This window comes from Tenrec ecaudatus, chromosome X (assembly GCF_050624435.1).
Source record: "Tenrec ecaudatus isolate mTenEca1 chromosome X, mTenEca1.hap1, whole genome shotgun sequence".
Taxonomy (NCBI): domain Eukaryota; kingdom Metazoa; phylum Chordata; class Mammalia; order Afrosoricida; family Tenrecidae; genus Tenrec; species Tenrec ecaudatus.
In genome coordinates this window covers 122,873,669-122,892,567 of record NC_134548.1, presented here as the reverse complement: position 1 = coordinate 122,892,567, position 18,899 = coordinate 122,873,669, and the positions used below count along the sequence as shown (strand labels likewise).

General features: G+C 37.6%; 1 protein-coding gene across 1 annotated transcript in view; it reads right to left on the bottom strand.

Annotated features, from left to right (window-relative positions):
- Window positions 1-18,899, bottom strand: part of NUP62CL (nucleoporin 62 C-terminal like) — a 102,286-nt gene that overhangs the window by 60,116 nt on the left and 23,271 nt on the right. Inside the window, exon 2 of the mRNA XM_075539125.1 lies at window positions 6,536-6,636. Within this exon, the coding sequence (XP_075395240.1) occupies window positions 6,536-6,590 (55 nt within the window). The 5' untranslated portion in view covers window positions 6,591-6,636. The remainder of the gene's footprint in view (window positions 1-6,535; window positions 6,637-18,899) is intronic.

Below are 18,899 nucleotides of genomic sequence, written 5' to 3'. Positions count from 1 at the left end.
AAATAAATTTGGGAACTGATGGCATAAATCAAATTCTTCCTTTCCCATGTTTACAACCTACTTCTCTTAGTCATAACTATCTCTTACTGTTCTGAATTTCTATAGAATTTTATTTCTTACTACAAACTGAATACTTAAGGAACACTGCACAGAAAATTGTGGTTTTTCTTATAATTAACAAATTTTGCTTCTGTAACAAAAAATTATAAAAATGTATTACAATATGTATCAAACATGCATAAAATTGCTTCCCTAATTAGAAACATTTTCAGGTTAATGGCTTGCTCCACCATAGTGACTGGCACATGTGTGGTCTATTCTAATGGAAATTGGTCTACCTCACTGCTGCTGGGGGATCAGGGTCAGATACTCTTCCTTTATTCCTTGTCTTTTAATCCTTGTTCACAGCTGACTGGTGGTTTATCTAAATTAGGGACACCATTCTGAGAAGCCCATGAGGCTCTGGCATAAAAATTCTACTCAAACATGAATATAATTTGTAAGAATCTCATTTTCAAAAATTTTGTAATATGGCAAGAGTTCGACTGGAGGTTTAAACATGGAGGTATTTTCAGAAACATGGAAAGAATAAAACTATAGTCATAAATATGGAATTATTTTCAGAAATGTGGAATAATCAGACATTAAAGAGGTAATTGAAAGGACTTACAGAAGAAAGATGAAGTAAAATTAAGATGTCATGAACAAATGAAAGTTATGAGTAAGCTACAATGGTAAAACAGAAAAAGAGGCATGATGTTGTAAGGGGGAAAAAGGGACTGAAGCTACAGCAAAGTGTGGTAAAGAGACTGGATGGTGCCTGCTTATCAGAAAGAACAGTGTCCAGAGTCTTTAAGGCTTGTTTTAAAAACAAGGAGCCATCTAAGTGAGAAATCAACTAAGTACACATGGAGGAAGCACACCAATTGTGTGATCCAAGGAAGTAAATGAAAACATCCAAATCCAAAGGAGGAAATACTGGAAGCCCCAATCCAATTGTAGAATCCCCACATGGATTAAACCTCAGTTGAATCCCCTCTGACCATAGTCTAGGCATACGAAGATCCAGAGATATGTAAAAATGTAACACCTTATAATAATTTGATCTTCTTGCTAACTCATTTTAAAGTTGTTTCAATTTTTAATATTTTCTGCTTTTTTTTCTATTAAGGACTTTATTTTCCTTTGTTTTGTCATTGTTGAGTTTGTTTCTTGTTTGTGTTTTTGTATAATTTTCTGTATATGATATCAAGGGCAGGTATCTCTATAGAGGCTCTAACTGATATCCAGGGAGCATGGCAGGGGAGGTTGGAGTGAAATGAGGAGCTAAAAGCAAGGGGTTTCAAAAGAAAATGTTCTGAAATTGTTTGTGGTCATGACTGTCCGACTCTTCTTAATATTATTGATTAGATAGTATGATATGTGAAATATATGCCAATAAAGCTATTCTTTAAAAACAATCTAATGAAAAATTAGAGGAAAAAAAGAAAGAAGAGTCAGGAGTGGAGCACATTCTTTTGACCCCAAGATTCTTGACTACTTAACCTCCTTGAACCAGGAGACATAAAGTTGTGACACTGGAGAAGTGGCAAGAGATGCCACAGCACCAAGAAATGAGACAGATGGTATACTTCCTGGCTCACTGAGCTAAGAAGCTTAGTGCCTTTGGGCACAAGGCTCACTTGTGGAGTGGGTTGCCTCCAGACACTTAATTGAGGGAGGTAGACTTGCTGATCCAAGAGCAAACAGAGCTAGAGCTGAGTGCCTTAGGGCTGAGGATTTAGTAGATGGAGTAGATTGCCCTTCAGGCATTTATTAGCAATGCCAAAAAAAGGGTTTGCATTATTGTCTTAGAAGGGCAGAGGCTAACGGGATGCATGGGTGACTGGCTGAGAACCAGAGAAAGGTGTGCATGGCTGAGAAGAGGTCATCTTGACCTAAGAACTGTATACTGAGCATTTACAAATTGTAACCTGTTAAGGTCTCTAATAAACATTACCTTAAGTATTGTCTTGTCTCTAATAAACATTACCTTAAGTATTGTCTCTAAGTTTTGTGTAGCCACCACAATGGATTATAAAACCTATCAGAGTAGTAGAGTGTTGGACAGCTGGTATCAGAATTGATGCAGATGTTTGTTGGATAGATGCAATCTGACCTCCACCTCATAGGAACTGGCTTTGGACTCATGTTTTATTCTCCCTCTTCTGTGGAAGTCAGAGGAGGTTGCAGGCCACCCCCACACCATTCTAACATAAGTATAGTAATTTGTAAAGTTCTCAAGACACATTTTAACGACCGTCATAGGTTGGCCAGTACGCCTAGTTTACAGTACAAACTTCCTAAGTGTTGGATGTGTAAAATAATTCATAAACAACTGGTGAACATCTCTGCTTCCGAATTTTAAGTTGAAAAGGGTTTGACTCTCAGTTACTGTTAGTTTTGAATAATGCTTCCTTTCGGTCCTAAGTGAACTCTTGAAAGTAAAAATAAACAATACTTCCCTATGATAGAGCCTGTCTTCCTCAAGATGGGGTCAGGTTTCAGGAGCAACTGAAACTTAATCACACAGCTCATAATAGTTGTAGGTAAAGAGTAACAAAATTTTCTTCAACCAGTAACCTATGAGGCTCTGACTTGGTAGAATCAAATTTAGAATATAAACAGCTTTACAAAAGGGTCAGCTATAAACAGAAAATGTAGGTCGAACCTTAAAAACAATTCTTTCTCAGGCAACAAATCTTTTTTAATATACAGGTAGTTCTTGACTTGCATAAATTGGCTTTATACTTCATTTAAGAAAAACTTTTTTTAGTTTTTATCATTGTTGCCATTTATTATCAGTTTCTTTATGGATCAGATCTTTATTTGTCTTTGGGGGTTGGAAACATTTATAAATGTACAGACATATTTTAATACATCCATAAACTATAAGTTAATATAGTTTTCTGATAATAAAGAAAAGTTAATAGATGTTGGCATTTTGTCAGTTTCTGTAAAAACTCCATAGGGCGAAGATTCTGGATCAGTTGGGTTATCCCTGTTTCTAGTCAGAAAATTAAGAGTGCTAGTGAACTATGGAATGGTTTGATATCTGTATTAGCTCCCAAAATGGTTTTGAAAAAAAATAACAATTCTTTTTTATTTTTAAAAAGAGTTGTCGGAATGGTCTTCTTTTCCCATTCATGAGTTCTCACTGCTTCTTAATTCTACCTCTCAACTTTAGCACAGTGATCAGCATTTGGGTCCAAGTTTTCATTCGACTAAAGCCCCTGATAATGTTTGGGAAACAATCTATATCACAGTGTTTAGAAAAGTAAATAATAAAATTGAATATGTGCAAGTGAATATCTGAAAATCATTAGCATCAGCAAATCACACATTGCAGCATTGTACTTTGTAGTACATATTACTAACAAGAAGTATAAAAGCAAAAGTGGATGACTCTGAGTACAGCTTATCACAACTCAAATATACTGTAAGTCAGGGACTACCTGGATATATTAAGGCAAATTTGACACTCTGATAAATACGAACAAAATCTGAAGCTTAAAAATAAACAGAAGATTTTGATAGTTCTGATTGGAATTTATCTAAAGGAAGTAATATCATTATCAATATTAACATTATTAATAATATCAACAATATTAACCACTCATACTTTTGACAATCATCTATAGTCATATACTTCTTAGACACTCTGAAGAGATGGTCAAAACCTTCTTAGACTGTTCTAGACACTATGAAACTACCATCTATTTTCTGCTTTTTATGTAGTATATTTCACACACAACTCAATGATTTCAAAAATCTTACTAGAAGCAGAAGTTGTTCCACCTGCTCCAGGGAATTTTAATCTAAACCCTAAAGTTATAACACCATGTGCTCTAATTGAATTTGTTAGGGCACCAACTGCAGAGGACAATATAGTATCTATCACCTATCACCTTTTTAATAAAAACACATAAGAAATTTATATGAGATTGTTTTTATCTGAACAGTCCTTTAGAAACTTTTGGTTAAACTTAAACAGCAAGTAGGGTTAACCTATTTGTATGACATGTCCAGAAAAGGCAAATGTATGGAGGCAGAAAATAAATAACTGGTTGTTTGAGATTGACCGATCTTACAGGGATGATGGAAATGTTCTAAAACTGACAATGATTACACAATTCAATACATTTATCCAAATTTATAGACTAGTAGACTTGAAGTAAGCAAATTTTATGATATGTAAATTATTCTTCCCTAAAGATAAACCTACCAAACCAAACTTACTGTTGTTGCTGGCTATAGGACAGAGTTGACCTACCCCTGTGGGGCTCCAAAAGCTGTAACTCTTTACAGTAATAGAAAGCCTCATCTTTCTCCCGAAGGAGCAGTAATTGGTTTCAAACTCTTCAGATCAAAGCTAACCTTTAAAAATACCATAGTCAAAAGGGTTTTTCATTTTGTAGACAAGGTCATCAAAGACAGTAATGGGAACAATAATGTCCAATAAAGGTTGAAAAGCAAATCGTTGAATATGGAATTTAAGCATCTTACTCTGAGCCTCACACACTGTCATATTCATAAAATCAATCAAAGTTGAGAAGGATATTGCTTATATATATCAAAAGTTTCTAGAATCACAAGTATATCTAAAAATTGAAATTTACTTGGTTAAAAAAAAGCAATTAATGTGGTAACCAGCAACTTTAAATAATGTTTACCTAGCGAGTTACAGTCCAGCAAACACACAGGGGCAGTTCTACCCTGTCCTACAGAGTCTCCTGTGTCAGAATTGACTCAGTGGCAGTGAATTAGGTTTGGGGAGGCTAACTAAAGAGGATGGAAGCAACATGCCACTATTCTTTACAATACAGTTAATATCTGTACAATTTATTTTCTGGTAAGTTTTACTCCTGGGAATGGTAACAACCTTGCTATAGGAGGATTTTAAGAAGTGCAAGGAGTCCTGGCAGTGTAGTGGATTATGTGTTAAGCTTCTAACTTCTTCTTTCAAGATCAGTGGTTCAAACCCACCAATTGCTCCTCAGGAGTCTTTTTGAGCTCATAAAGATTTAGACTTTCAGAAACCCTATATATGCTTTAGGAAAAAGGGGCCCTGGTGGCAGAGTGGGTTATGAGTTGGGCTGCTAACCAGAAGAATAACAGTTCAAAATCACTCAATTGCAGTTTTTGTGCTTGCGTGTTGAGTCAAAATTGACTCAATGTCAGTGCTTAAAAAATTTGAGTACAATACTTCTTCCCCCCACCCCTGATCACTATCATGATCCCAATTCTACCTAACAAATCTGGCTAGACCAGGAGATGTACGCTGGTACTCATAGGAACCAGAAACACAGGGAATCCAGGATGGATAATCCCTTCAGGACTAGTGGTGAGAGTGATGATACTGGGTGGGAGGAGGGAGGGTGGGGTGGAAAGGGGTAACCAATTACAAAGATTTACATATAACCTCCTCCCTGGAGGACAGACAACAAAAAAGTGGGTGAAGGGAGACATCGGACAGTGTAAGATATAACACAATAATAATTTATAAATTATCAATTATAATTTCATGAGGTTCATGAGGGACGAGGTAGTGAGGAGGGAGGGGAAAAATGAGGAGCTGATGTTAGGAGATTAAGTGGAGAGCAAATGTTTTGAGAATGATGAGGGCAATGGATGTACAAATGTGCTCTACACAATTGATGTATGTATGGACTGGATAAGAGTTGTATGAGCCCGTAATAAAATGATTGAAAAAAAATTTTAATACTAGTTAGGATAAAATACAAGAAAGTTTCATGATGAACATTATGGTAAAGTTTTTTTTAAAAGCCCTGAAAGCATCCAGTTTATACAGCTCTGTTAGAAAGACTTGTCTAAGGTATATGCAGAATTTCATATCTTCATTTGCTGTTACTTTTCCCAAAAGAAGATGTGAAACAATGAAGATGGAATTATGAGACAATTAATGTCATTCTTCTCAGCTCAGATAAAGCATCCAGATGACCTCCCTCAAGGAGAAAATTCAAGAGATATCAGGAAATGCTAATTAGGACACCCAAAATCCAGTTGGCCTTTCCCACGTTCCATCTCTGATATGTAAACAAATTAGAAATCACAGACCTGGCATATACTCACATATAAATGTTCCCTTTGTTTCCCATTTGATGTTATGTTCACAAATAAGATCTCTTCCCTTCATAAGTTTCTTTTGAAAACAATGATAAAGGATGATATGCTTCACATTAACATTTTAAGATCTAATTATAAATATGACACAGTATAAAAGTCATTACTAAAGATATGACAATTAATCTCTTAAGCAAAGATATTATTGGTATCAGCAGTTATAATGCACTGCCACTGAGTTTGATTCATGTTCATATTCAGCCCATAAGAACTGAAATGGACTATTATATCAGGCTCAGGTGAGTAAAAATGAGAATTTGAGAGAGAGGAGAGATCTATTGCTGATATTGGCAAATTGAGTTACGTGGTCTTATGGGAAATAATAATATTTTCTTTGGAATAAGCAACTTACATGAGAGCCCAGAGGCAGTAGAGGTAGAAACATTGGATATGGAGGTAAACAGCATGGTGCTTTAATTAGTAGCGGTACAGCAGAAGATGCTTAATTCAAACCTAAAGATAAAAGTAACAAGCAGAAAAGAAGTTACCAAAAATAACTTAGGGAAGTGAAACAATATACAACAGTGTTTTTTATTAAGCAGAAACAAAAACAAAGCAAGGAAAATCAGGTAAGCTGAAATCGAATATATATCACTTAATAAAAGCTTGATTTAAAAAATTAGCTCATGGGTTCAGTTTAGTATAGCCTGCCTTTTATTTATAATTACAACAAAGAAATTTCACTTGCCTTTAAAAAGTAAACAGAAGAGAGGAATCCACTTCCAGAATGATGCCATAAGAAACCCACAATTTGTTTCCCCAATGAAATAATCATAATTGGTAAATATTATAAGAATATATAACATATCAAAACAACCATACTGAATCACTGGTAATTGTCCTAAGGGCATAAACAAGAACTGTTTATTTGAAAAAGAATCTACTAAAACCCAGTGATGAGTGCATATCATTTAAACCACATCCCCTACCTTACCTTTTCTCCCCGCCTCCTTGCTCAGATTGACAGAACATACACTCAAGGCTGGAATGACCACGAGAACTGAACATTATCCTTATAGTGAATGTACTAGAAGCTTCAATTTTAAAGTATTTCATTTGTGGTTTACAGTGGGAGCCCTAACTCCATTTTTGTTTTCTGCAGACATACTTGTCTTTATGTTAATTTTTGGTAATGATTTTATTAAGGCATAATACATATAAACACATGCAGCTTACCTTTTTATGTTCATAATTCAGTGGACTAAAGTTTATTCATAGTTATGTAACCATCACCACAACCTAATTTTTTTATCACCTCAAAAATAAATCCTGTAGTACTCATTAGCATTCATTTCCCATCTTCCAACCGAGTCATAAGTCATTTCCAATCTACTTTCATCCTGGTTGTAGCACGTCTCATCAGCACTTATTTTTTAACCATTTTATTACCATATGTCTCACAAATCATACAATTTAATAGTTTAATCATATTAAGAAGAGTTATATAATCACCAGAACAATCCATTTTGGCACATTTCCTTCTTTCCTATACTCATCATTATTAGCTTTTCATTTCCCCCCAAACTCCCCTGACATAACCCCAAGTAATTATTAACTTATTTACTATCTCTATAGATTTACCTATGCTGGATTTCATATACAGAAAAACATTAAAAACAAACAAATAAAAACCCTTAAAACAGTAACAAGGTAAAGCAAAAAAAATGTAAAAAACAAGGAGAAAATATTAAAAACTAGAATAAATTTTAAATGGGTCAAAAGGGAGATCAAATGATAAGGTGTTAAATTTTAGCCAAGGGGCCTCTGCAATAATCCACTTTCCTTGCATTCTGCATGACAACAAAGCTGTTCACATCTCTGGTCTATGGTCAGAGGGGATTCACCAAGAGCTTCCTTCACGTGTAATTCCCTTCACTTATTTTTTTTTAACTGAAGCAACTTTCAAATGAGTCAAAAGGGAGATCAAATGATAAGATATCACATTTTAACCTAACTATATCTTCCATAATCAACTTTACAATGTTCTGTCTGACCTAAGTCCATTTGAGTTCTTTCTGACCACCAACCAGCAATGTGATGGCTTTGCTGTCAACCAGTGTTTGCAAGTAGATTTCAATTCCCTGTTCAGTCCAGGTGGGAGAAAGATGTAGCTTCCTCTGTCTTTAAAGATTTACACCTTCCCGAATTGTGCATAAAGTAAATGTGGTGAAGAAAGCTGATGGTGCCCGGCTATCAAAAGATCTAGCGTTTGGGGTCTTAAAGGCTTGAAGGTGAACAAGAGGCAATCTAGCTCAGAAGCAAAAAATCCCACATGGAAGAAGCACACCAGACTATGTGACCATGAGGTGCCGAAGGGAACAGGTATCAGGCATCAAAAAACAAAAACTCATATCATTGTGCATGAGGGGGAGTGAGAAGTGGAGACCCAAAGCCCATCTGTAGGCAACTGGACATCCACTTACAGAAGGATCTCAGGGAAGAGATGAACCAGTCAGGGAGCAGGATAGCAACAATGAAATACACGACTATCCTTTAGTTCTTAAATGCTTTCTCCTCCCCAGTATCATGATGCCAATTCTACCTTACAAATCTGGCTAGACCAGAGGATGCACACTGGTACAGATAGGAACTGGAAACACAGGGAGTCTAGGACCGATGACCCCTACAGGACCAGTGGTGAGAGTGGCCATACCGGGAGGGTGGTGGTAGAAAGGGGGATTACAAGGATCTACATATAACCTCCTGCCTGGGAGATGGACAACAGAAAAGTGGGTGAAGGGAGACATTGAATAGCGTAAGATATGCCAAAATAATAATAATTTATAAATTATCAAGGGTTCATGAGGGATGGGGAGTGGGGAGGAAGGGGGAAAATGAGGAGCCGATACCAAGGGCTCAGGTAGAAAGCAAATGTTTTGAGAATGATGAGGGCAACAAATGTACAAATGTGCGTGACACAATGGGTGTATGTATGGATTGTGGTAAGAGTTGTATGAGCCCCCAATAAAATGATTAAAAAAAGATTGACAGCTTCAGAAAACCATGGGGGCAGATCTACTCTGTCTTATAGGGTTACTATTAGTCAGAATTGATTAGATGGCATTGAGGGTTTTTTTCTTTTGGTTAGCCAGCCCAGGGAAAGACAGTCTTGCCCTTAAGGGAGTTGCCGAGACATGCCATTAACAATTTATTGATGCAAAAATGATGATGCAATATGTGTACAAATATGCTTGATGCAATTGATTTAGAGAATGTTATATGTGTATGTATATATATGTGTATATGTATATATATATACATATATATACCATATTAAATGAAGGGGGAAGTGCAGAGTGGAGACCCAAGGCTCAAGTGTCGACCAATGGAGATCCCCTCATAGAGGGGTTTAGGAGGGGAGATGGGTTAATTAGGGTGCGAGGTAGTACCGATGTAGAACGCAGCTTTCCCCCAGATCCTGGATGCTTCCTCCCCCCAACTACCATTATCCGAATTCTACCTTGCAGGGCTGGATAGGACAGAGGCTGTACACTGGTACATATGAGGGCTGGAGACACAGGGAATCCAGGGTGGATGATACCTTCAGGACCAAGGGTGTGAGGGGCGATGCTGGGAGAGTGGAGGGTGAGTGGATTGGAAAGGGGGAACTGATTACAAGGATCCACATGTGACCTCTTCCCGGGGAGAGGGACAGCAGAGAAGGGGGGGAGGGGAGACTCCGGATAGGGCAAGATATGACAAAATAACGATGTATAAATTACCAAGGGCACACGAGGGAGGGGGGAGAGGGGAGGGAGGGGAAAAAAAAGAGGACCTGATGCAAAGGGCTTAAGTGGAGAGCAAATGCTTTGAGAATGATTGGGGCAGGGAATGTATGGATGTGCTTTATACAATTGATGTATGTATATGTATGGACTGTGATAAGAGTTGTATGAGCCCCTAATAAATTGTTAAAAAAAAGAAATAAGATTAAAAATAAAAAGAAAACTTAACTACAAAAAAAGAATTATAAAATCCCCCAAATAAAATGATTTTTTAAGATTAAAATAAATTTGCATACCAATTGAGACAAAAATGGTTGTTTTGTAATGAGTAAATGAACCCAAGAGCTGAATAAAGTAGAAAAAAATAATTTACAGATACACATCACCTGGAAGTTGGGATGCTAGGGCTAGATGGTCATGAGTGATGGGCTAGATGGTTGAAGGGCTCCAGAACCAATACTACAAACTTTTCTGATCTGCAAGTGTGTACATATCCCAATCATGGTCCTTTCCTTGCTTCTGTAGTCTCTACAATAAGTTGATGTGCTTCCAATCATGATTTTGTGATAATTTCCTTTGTTTCCCATACTCTACAATTAGCCTTTTGGCCATTTATCCTTTAGAAACCTTGTCGCCTCATGGAATATTTACTTTGGGCATATTATCGGGAGGGACCAGTATCTGGAGAAGGATATCACATATAAACAAGTAGACACAGTGGCTAAAACAATGGACTCAAACTTAATAATATATGTGAGGATGGCACGGGACCAGCAGTGTTTCATTCTATTGTGCATGGGGTCGCTATGAGTCAGAACTAATCAAGGACGCCTAACAATAATCTTTATTATTTTGCATGTTGTTGTGATGCTGAAAGGTTCACTCATAAAGAACCGGTTTCAGTGGAGTTTCCAGATTAAAATAGACTAGGAAGAGGAGGTTCATCTCTGAACAATGAAATGAAAGCTATTTATGAACAGCAAGGGAACACTGTCAGATATAGTTCCAGAGGATGAATCCTTAAGGTTGGGAGGCACTCAAAATATGACTGGGTAAGAGATACCTCCTCAAAATAGAGTGAAGTACAAGACATGGATGGAGCAACACCTTCTGAATCTTCCTTTGTGGATGGGGTCTGACTCAAAATGAGAAGAAACAGCTAAAAATATCCACTAATTATCAGGATGTGGAATGTATGAAGTATTAATGTAGGAAAATTGGAAGTCATCAAAAATGAAATGGAGCACATAAAGATCAATATCCTAAGCACTAGTGTGCTGAAATAGACTGGTCTTGTCCATTTTGAGTCAGTTATAAGGTCCACTATATGTAAATAAGAAATTCATGAGGAATGGAGTCTGGGGCATCATCAGAAAGAACATTTCACCATTTATCTTGAAGTACAATACTTTCTGTGGTAGGACAATGTCCACACAGTTACAAAGAAGATCAGTTAATATGACTATTATTGAAATTTATAAATTAACCATTAAAGCGAGTGAAGACACTGAAGAATTCTACCATGATCGTCAACTGAAGAATTCTCCATGATCTTCAGTCTGAGATTGCTCAAAGAACAACAACATATGCTTATTACGAGAATAAGCTGATTTGAGAAAGCTAGCCAACGAAAACAACCGGGAATCTTCACTAAAGAGTCCTCCTCCATCACAACAATGCTCCTGCTTATTATGCTCATCAAACAAGGGCAATTTTGCGAGTTTTAAGGGGAAATTCTTATAGTCCTGATTTGGCTCTTTATGACTTGTTTTTGTTTCCTAATCTTAAAAAAATAATGAAAGGGCACTCATATTTTTCAGTTACTGTAAAAATGATCGTATTGACATGGTTAAGTTCCCAAGACTCTCAGTTTTTAAAAGAATAGATTAAATGCCTAGAATCACAGCTTATAAAAGTGTCTTGACCTTCATGGAGCTGATGTTGAGATATACATTTTGTATTTTTAATTCAATTTTTATCTATTAATTCCATTTTCCATGAACTTTTTGAAGTCCCCTCATTTATTCATGGAAGCAACCCTGGTGGTGTAGTGTAACTACACCAGTGGTCAGTTGCTAACCAACATGTCAGTGGTTCAAACCCACTAGCTACTCCAAGGCAGAAAGATAAGGCAGTCAGTTTCTGTAAAGATTACAGCATTGGATACATTAGTTTTCATTTCTACTCTGTCCTATAGGGTTGCTATGAGTCAGATTCAGCTTGAGGGCAATGGGTTTGGGTGTACATCCATGCAATGGAATTTTATTTTCCATAAGAAGGACTGAAGTACTGATTTATGATGCTACAACACATGTATTAATCCCTTGGAGATATAAAAATTTAATGACCTTAGCCTCTACCTGAAAAACTTGGGAGGTTCCAGTCTACCCAGAAGTCTCTTAAAAAGAAAAGGCTAGCAATCTACTTTCAAAAATATCTGCCATTGTAAACCCTATAGAGCATATGAAGCCTCCCTAAATCAGAATCACCACAAGAATAATTAAAAAGAAGCACATATTGTATGATATTGTTTATATGAAATGCCATTCAGAGTAGGCAAAACTATAAAGACAGGAAGTATGTTAGTGGCTATCAGGGACTGGAAGTAAGGAGGAATGGTGAATGACTGTTAATAGGCATGTTGTTTGGAGTGGGGGGAGTGGAGCGAGGGTGGTGATAAGAATTATCTACAACTGTGATCGCTGTGAATGTATTAAAAATCACTGAACTGAACTGCACACTTTAAATTGATGAATTATATAGTATGTAGATTATATTGCAATAAAGTTGTGATTTAAAGTAATAATAAATAATAAGCCCTCTCCAAATAGTTAACAAAAGAATATTAACTATCTGGAATAAATTTACAGAAAACAGTTTAACTGCCTTTTGCTTTAAAATAAGGGGAGAAATGCTATAAAAGAAATAAACTGGAGAAATTCATTACATAATGACGAAAATGAGATTAATCAATTACCTGAAAACAGTGTATATCCTTTCATACTTACCACAGAATATAATACCTTCCAGATGGTGTAAAGGGTTAACTAGGCTGGTAACGGAACGGTGAAAGCTTATATTCCACTCAAAAGTACATCAGAAAAAAGGTCTGGAGATAGATCTACTTCTAAAAAATTAGCCATTACAAATCTTTTGGCACATTCTTCTATTTTGACACACAAAGAGTTGCCATGTGTCAGAATCAACTAGACATCAATTTTCATGTGTCTCCCCCCCACCCATTAAAAAAATTGTGGCCATATATTCAGGCTTCAAACTGGTTCAGATATGCCAACAAATCAAAACAGACTGGAATTTTAAAATATTAGGGATCTGGAACTCTACATGGAACAGGAAAATTGACAGGTTGAAGCCCTGGAATGGAAGACTTGGGAGGAGGATAGCGTGCCCATTTAAGGACCTGATGCATGACAGTGGGCCACTGCCCAATGTGGAGAGAGACACATAGTCAAAGCAGCCATCTTTGAGCCGGGCAATGCTGTTTTCCGCAGGTAGCAAAAAGATTTGGTTGGAATGCAATGCCCATGCTGGCCCACTGTTCTAAGAGGGAAATTCAGTTTTCAGTGGAATGCTGACCCATCATCTTTCCTGTTCTACTTAGTGCTCTGGTTCCAGTATTGCTTTGTGGGTCATGAATACAGACAAAGCATTTGCCACTACAACTTTCACATTTACAATTTAATACTGATGACAGTCCTTCCTGGCCTGCTACCATTATCACTATCGATTTTCATAATGTTTTTACCACCATTGACAAACTCAGTGTCCCTCAAACAAACACATGGTTTTGAAAAGCTGGCCCCTCCCTGCAAACTCGGGTAACCATTAGTAATCTTTGGCTTCTATATTTTTACTTATTTCATGGAAGTGATAACAAACAATATCTTTTCCCTTTTTTAAGGAAATAAACCCTTTTTGTTGTGATTTGGGTGAAGAACAAACCAGCAGTTTCACATTCAACAATTCATACACATTCAGTTTTATCTCATTCAATGTAACACTACTGTGTTAGTCCAGTGGAATAGCGAAACAAATCCACAGGCACTCATATGTGTATAAGAGAGAACTTTATATCAAAGAGCAATTTCACATTAAGAAAACATCCCAGCCCAGTCCGTGTAAAGTCCATAAATCTGATATTAGCCTATATGTATATTACCAGTCTATAAATTCTTCTTCATATTCATGCAGCACATGGAAATGACACTGAATGCAGGAAGAAAGATAACAGTCAGTGGGTGGAAAGTCTTGTGGATCCAGTGGCAGTAGAAGCCTCTCAGCGCAGGCGTGGGTCTCCATGTGGCTCCTCCAGCTGCAGGGCTCTGGTTGCATCAGTGTAGCTCTATCTGGATTGTCAACAGGAATGTCTCAAAGGGAGTGTATGTGTGTCCCACCTCCAGTGAGCTATTTATCTCCGTAGCACCTCCAAATGAGGTCATCAAGCTGCGACCTGATTGACAGTCTAAATTCCACCCCTTGACTATTAAGTCTCAAATTGACAACAGATTATGTAACTCTCACAATTACCTTTCCGTTTGTGATAGACTTATTTTGATCGTCAAGTTTTCAAGGTTCATACATGTCATGGTTTGCATCAGAACTTCCTTTCTCTTTATGGCTTTGTGTAATATTACAATGTATGTATATACATTCTGTTCATCCATTCATCAGCTGATGGACATCTTGGTTGTTTCCATGACAACTTGTACGGGAATAATACATGGCACATGGTAGTAAGTGCTTCTACTGAACGGAACCTACTTTATCCAGACTTCAGAATTTAATTACAGATATTCTATATCCCCCCAGTTAAAGGAGAAGGTGCTTAATGAGGTTGTTGTGCTACATTCTGTTGCTGCCTGTCTCCAATTATTGAGCAAAGCATGACAATATAGCGGGTCTTCAAAAAGTTTATGGGAAAAGGGGAATTAAAAAAGAATAGAATTTTGCCACAAACTTTTACAAAAAGTCATTTTATTGGGGGGGCTCTTACAGCTCAGATCTCAATCCATACATACATCCGTTATATCAAGCACATTTGTACATATGTTGCCATCAGCATTTTGAAAACATTCTCTTGCTACTTGAGCCCTTGGTATCAGCCAAACTTTTTTATAAATGACATTTTTATTGAGAATTAGGTGGAGCGGGTTCACATTCCAGATCATCAATTGCCCAAAACCATTTTGAATCCCCCTTGATTAGAATGCATGACTGTTATTGAAAACAACTAAGGCCATGGGACTACTAAGAAAAGGGAAGAGTAAGCAGAGTGGGTAAGAAATGCTAGGTAGGAACTGAGCACATTTTCACACACCTTCAACTATTTAAAATTTAGTAGAATCTCCACAGATATGACGGCAAGTACAAAAAAAGTATTACTATTAGAGTTGCAACTATGGTTGCAGCAATACATTGACAGGGAGCTCCCAGAAATTCAGGCTGGATTCAGAAGAGGATGTGAAATGAGGGATATCATTACTGATGTCAGATAGATCTTAGATGAAAGCAAAGAAAACCAGCAAGATGTTTACTGTGTTTAATGGACTATGCCATGGAACTCGACTGTGTGAATCATAATGAACTATGGATAGCCTTGAGTAGAACAGGAATTCCTGAACACTTCATTGTGCTGATTCGGCCACTGGACATATATCAAGAGGCAGTTGTGCAAACAGAACAAGGGAATACTGTCTGGTTTTAATCAGGAAAGGTATGCGTCAGGGTTGAATCCTCTCATTATATTTATTCAGTCTGTATGCTGAGCAAATACTTAGAGTAGCTGGACTATATGAAGACAATTGTGTCATCAGGATTAGAGGCTTATCAAAAACGTATAATATGCAGATGCCACAACCTCGTTTGCTGAAAGTGAGGAAGACTTGATGCACTTGTTGAAGATCAAGGATTTCAGCCTTCAGTATAGATTGCAATCCACTGTAAAGAAAACAAAAATCTTCACAACTAACCTGATAGGAAACATCATGATACATGAAGAAAAGACTGAATTTGTCCAGGATTTTGTCTTACTTGGATCCACAAATGCTCATGGAACACTCACCTTCCCAATAAGATCACTGAAGACAAAATAGGTGCATAAGAAAATGTGGTGAAGAAAGCTGATGGTGCCCGGCTATCAAAAGATAGAGCATCTGGAGTCTTAAAGACTTGAAGATAAACAAGCGGTCATCAAGCTGAGAAGCAACAAAGCCCATGTGGAAGAAGCACACCAGCCTCTGTGATCATGAGGGGTCGATGGGACCAGGTATCAGGCATCAAAGACTCAGAAAAAAACCATACCCAATGAGAATGGAGGGAGGGGAGGGCATTGAGTAGAGACCCAATGTCCATCTGTAGACAATTGGACATCCCATCACAGAGAGGTCACAGGGAAGAGATGAGCCAGGCAGGGTGCAGTAGTATAGCACCGATGAAACACAAAACTTTCTTCTAGTTCTTTGGTGCTTCCTTCCCCCCACTATCATGACCTCAATTCTACTTTACAAATTGGATTAGACCAGAACATGCACATTGCTACAGATAAGAACCCGAAACACAGGGAATCCAGGATAGATAAACCCCAACAAAGAGAGTTGCCAACAAAGAGAGTAGCGATATCAGGAGGATTATGGGAGGGTGGAGGGAGAAAGGGAGAATCGATCATAACGATCGATTTATAACCCCCTCCCAGGAGAACGAATAATGGAAAAGTGGGTGAGAGGCAATGGAGGACAATGTAAGAAATGAAAATAATAATCTATAACTTAGCAAGGGTTTGTGAGGGAGGATGGGCATGGGAGGGAGGGGGAAGAAATGGGGAGCTGATATCAGGTGCTCAAGTGTGAAGAGAATGCTTTGAAAATGATGATGGCAGCATATGTGTAACTGTGCTTGACACAATGGTAGAATGTATGGATTGTGATAAGAGATCTAAGAGCCCCCAATAAAAATATTTAACAAATAAAGAGAGATCAAAAACACATTGCACTGAGTAAATCTGCTGTACAAGACTTCTTTAAAGGGTTGAAAAGCAAGAGAATTATTTTAAGGACTAAGGTACACCTGATCCAATCATGGTATTTTCAGTTACCTAATATGCATGTGAAAGTTGAACATTGAATAAGGAAAACCGAAGAAGAATTGATGCGTTTGATTTGAGGTGCTGGCAAGGAGTATTGAAAGTACTATAGATTGCCAAAGAACACACAAATCTGTCCTGTAAAAAGTACAGCCAGAATGCTACTTAGAGGCAAGGATGGTGAAACTTCATTTCAAACACTTTGGTCATGTTAATAGGAGAGACTGTCCCTGGAAAGGACATCATCCTTGGTAAAGTTGATGGACAGCGAAGAAGACAAAGACCCTCAACAAGATGGAATGACACCAAAAGAGCAAACTCACTATCATCGAGTTACTGCCCATTCACAGTGACCCTGCTGTAGGTTTCTGAGACTGCACCTATTTACGGGACTAGAAAGCCCAGTTTTTTCCCATGGAGCTGTTGGTGGTTTTGAATTGCCAACCATGCAGAGTGCAGCCCAGTGCATAACCACTACACATCAGGGATCCTTGGGTTGACACAGTAGCTGCAGCAATAGGCTCAAACATAAGAACAATTATAAGGATGGCACAAAACTGGGTGATGTTTTGTTTCAGTGTATATAGGTGCGTTGTGCGTTGGAACCAACTCAATGGCAGTGAGTTTTGAGTTGTGAGAAATGTAAACTATGAAAGCACAAAAATTACTAAACATCCTAAGTGAAAAAGCCTGACATAAGTAAGCCCAGGCAAATGAACAATTTAACAATATGAAATTTTAACTCTTAAGGAGAATCTAAATTTCCACTTCTTGAGGTGGTAACAACACTCCCCAACATCCATGGCAGGTGATATCAGCGAAGGCCCTTATGGGCAAGATGCTCCCCATCCACATAAGGAGCAGAAGAAGTTCCTCCCACCTCACCAACAGTTGTAGCTTGAGGTGCCTTGGCTCAGGTGTCAAAGGAGACTGGAGAAACGAAACCTCTGCTCCATCATGCAGCACTAAGGTGACACCCTTTTCACGCTTGCCAAGGTGATAGCAAGTAAATATAGCTAAAACTAAGGGTTAGAACAGATCAACCAAGAACCAGGAAGATCTCAAACTGAATGTTAAAAAGCTATCCATAGATGTCAACACAAAAATGACAGAGGTGTTGGTGGAATAAAGGGAACAGAGAAAAGAGTCACTGAAGTAAGTAACAGAATAATAGAAATTGCCCAGTCTGAACAACAGTGATAATACAGACTGAAAAAAAATCATGAACAGAGTTCTGTGGGGCTATGAGAAAAGAACTAACATCCATATCAAGATGAGGAAGAGGGCAAGGCTGAAAAACGACTTAATGAAATAAAAGTTGAAAACACTCCAAACTTGGCAAGAGACATAAGCTGACTGAATTCCAAAGATGAGAAATCTCAAAACATCCACACCAAGATGAATAATAAGAAAGCTTCTGGAAACCAAAGGCAAAGAAGTCCTAAAAGCAACAAGGGGATAAACCAGCATCTAACCTACTAAAGAAAATTTACTCAAAAGTCAGTGGATTTCCCATCAGAAACCTTAAAGGACTTAAGGATGCAGCACAATCTTTTTTCAACTCCTAAAAGAAAATAAAACCCCAAACTCTCAACCTCAAATCCTCTCTGCAGCAAAAATATCCTTCAGGAATGAATGAGAGATGAAGACATTGGACAATAAAGAGAAACTCAGATGATTTCTCAACATGGCCCCACTAAAACAAATTCACCAAACAGCAGCAAAGAAACATTGAAAGGAATCTTGGAAAAACAGAAAGCAAGAAAGACTACTCAAAGGAAAAAAAAATACGGACAGATATGCTAGGCTTTCCTTCTCATCTTGAGTTTTCTAAATTATATTTGGTGACTCAAGAAAAATTATTAACACTGTCTGACATGGCTATAAATGAA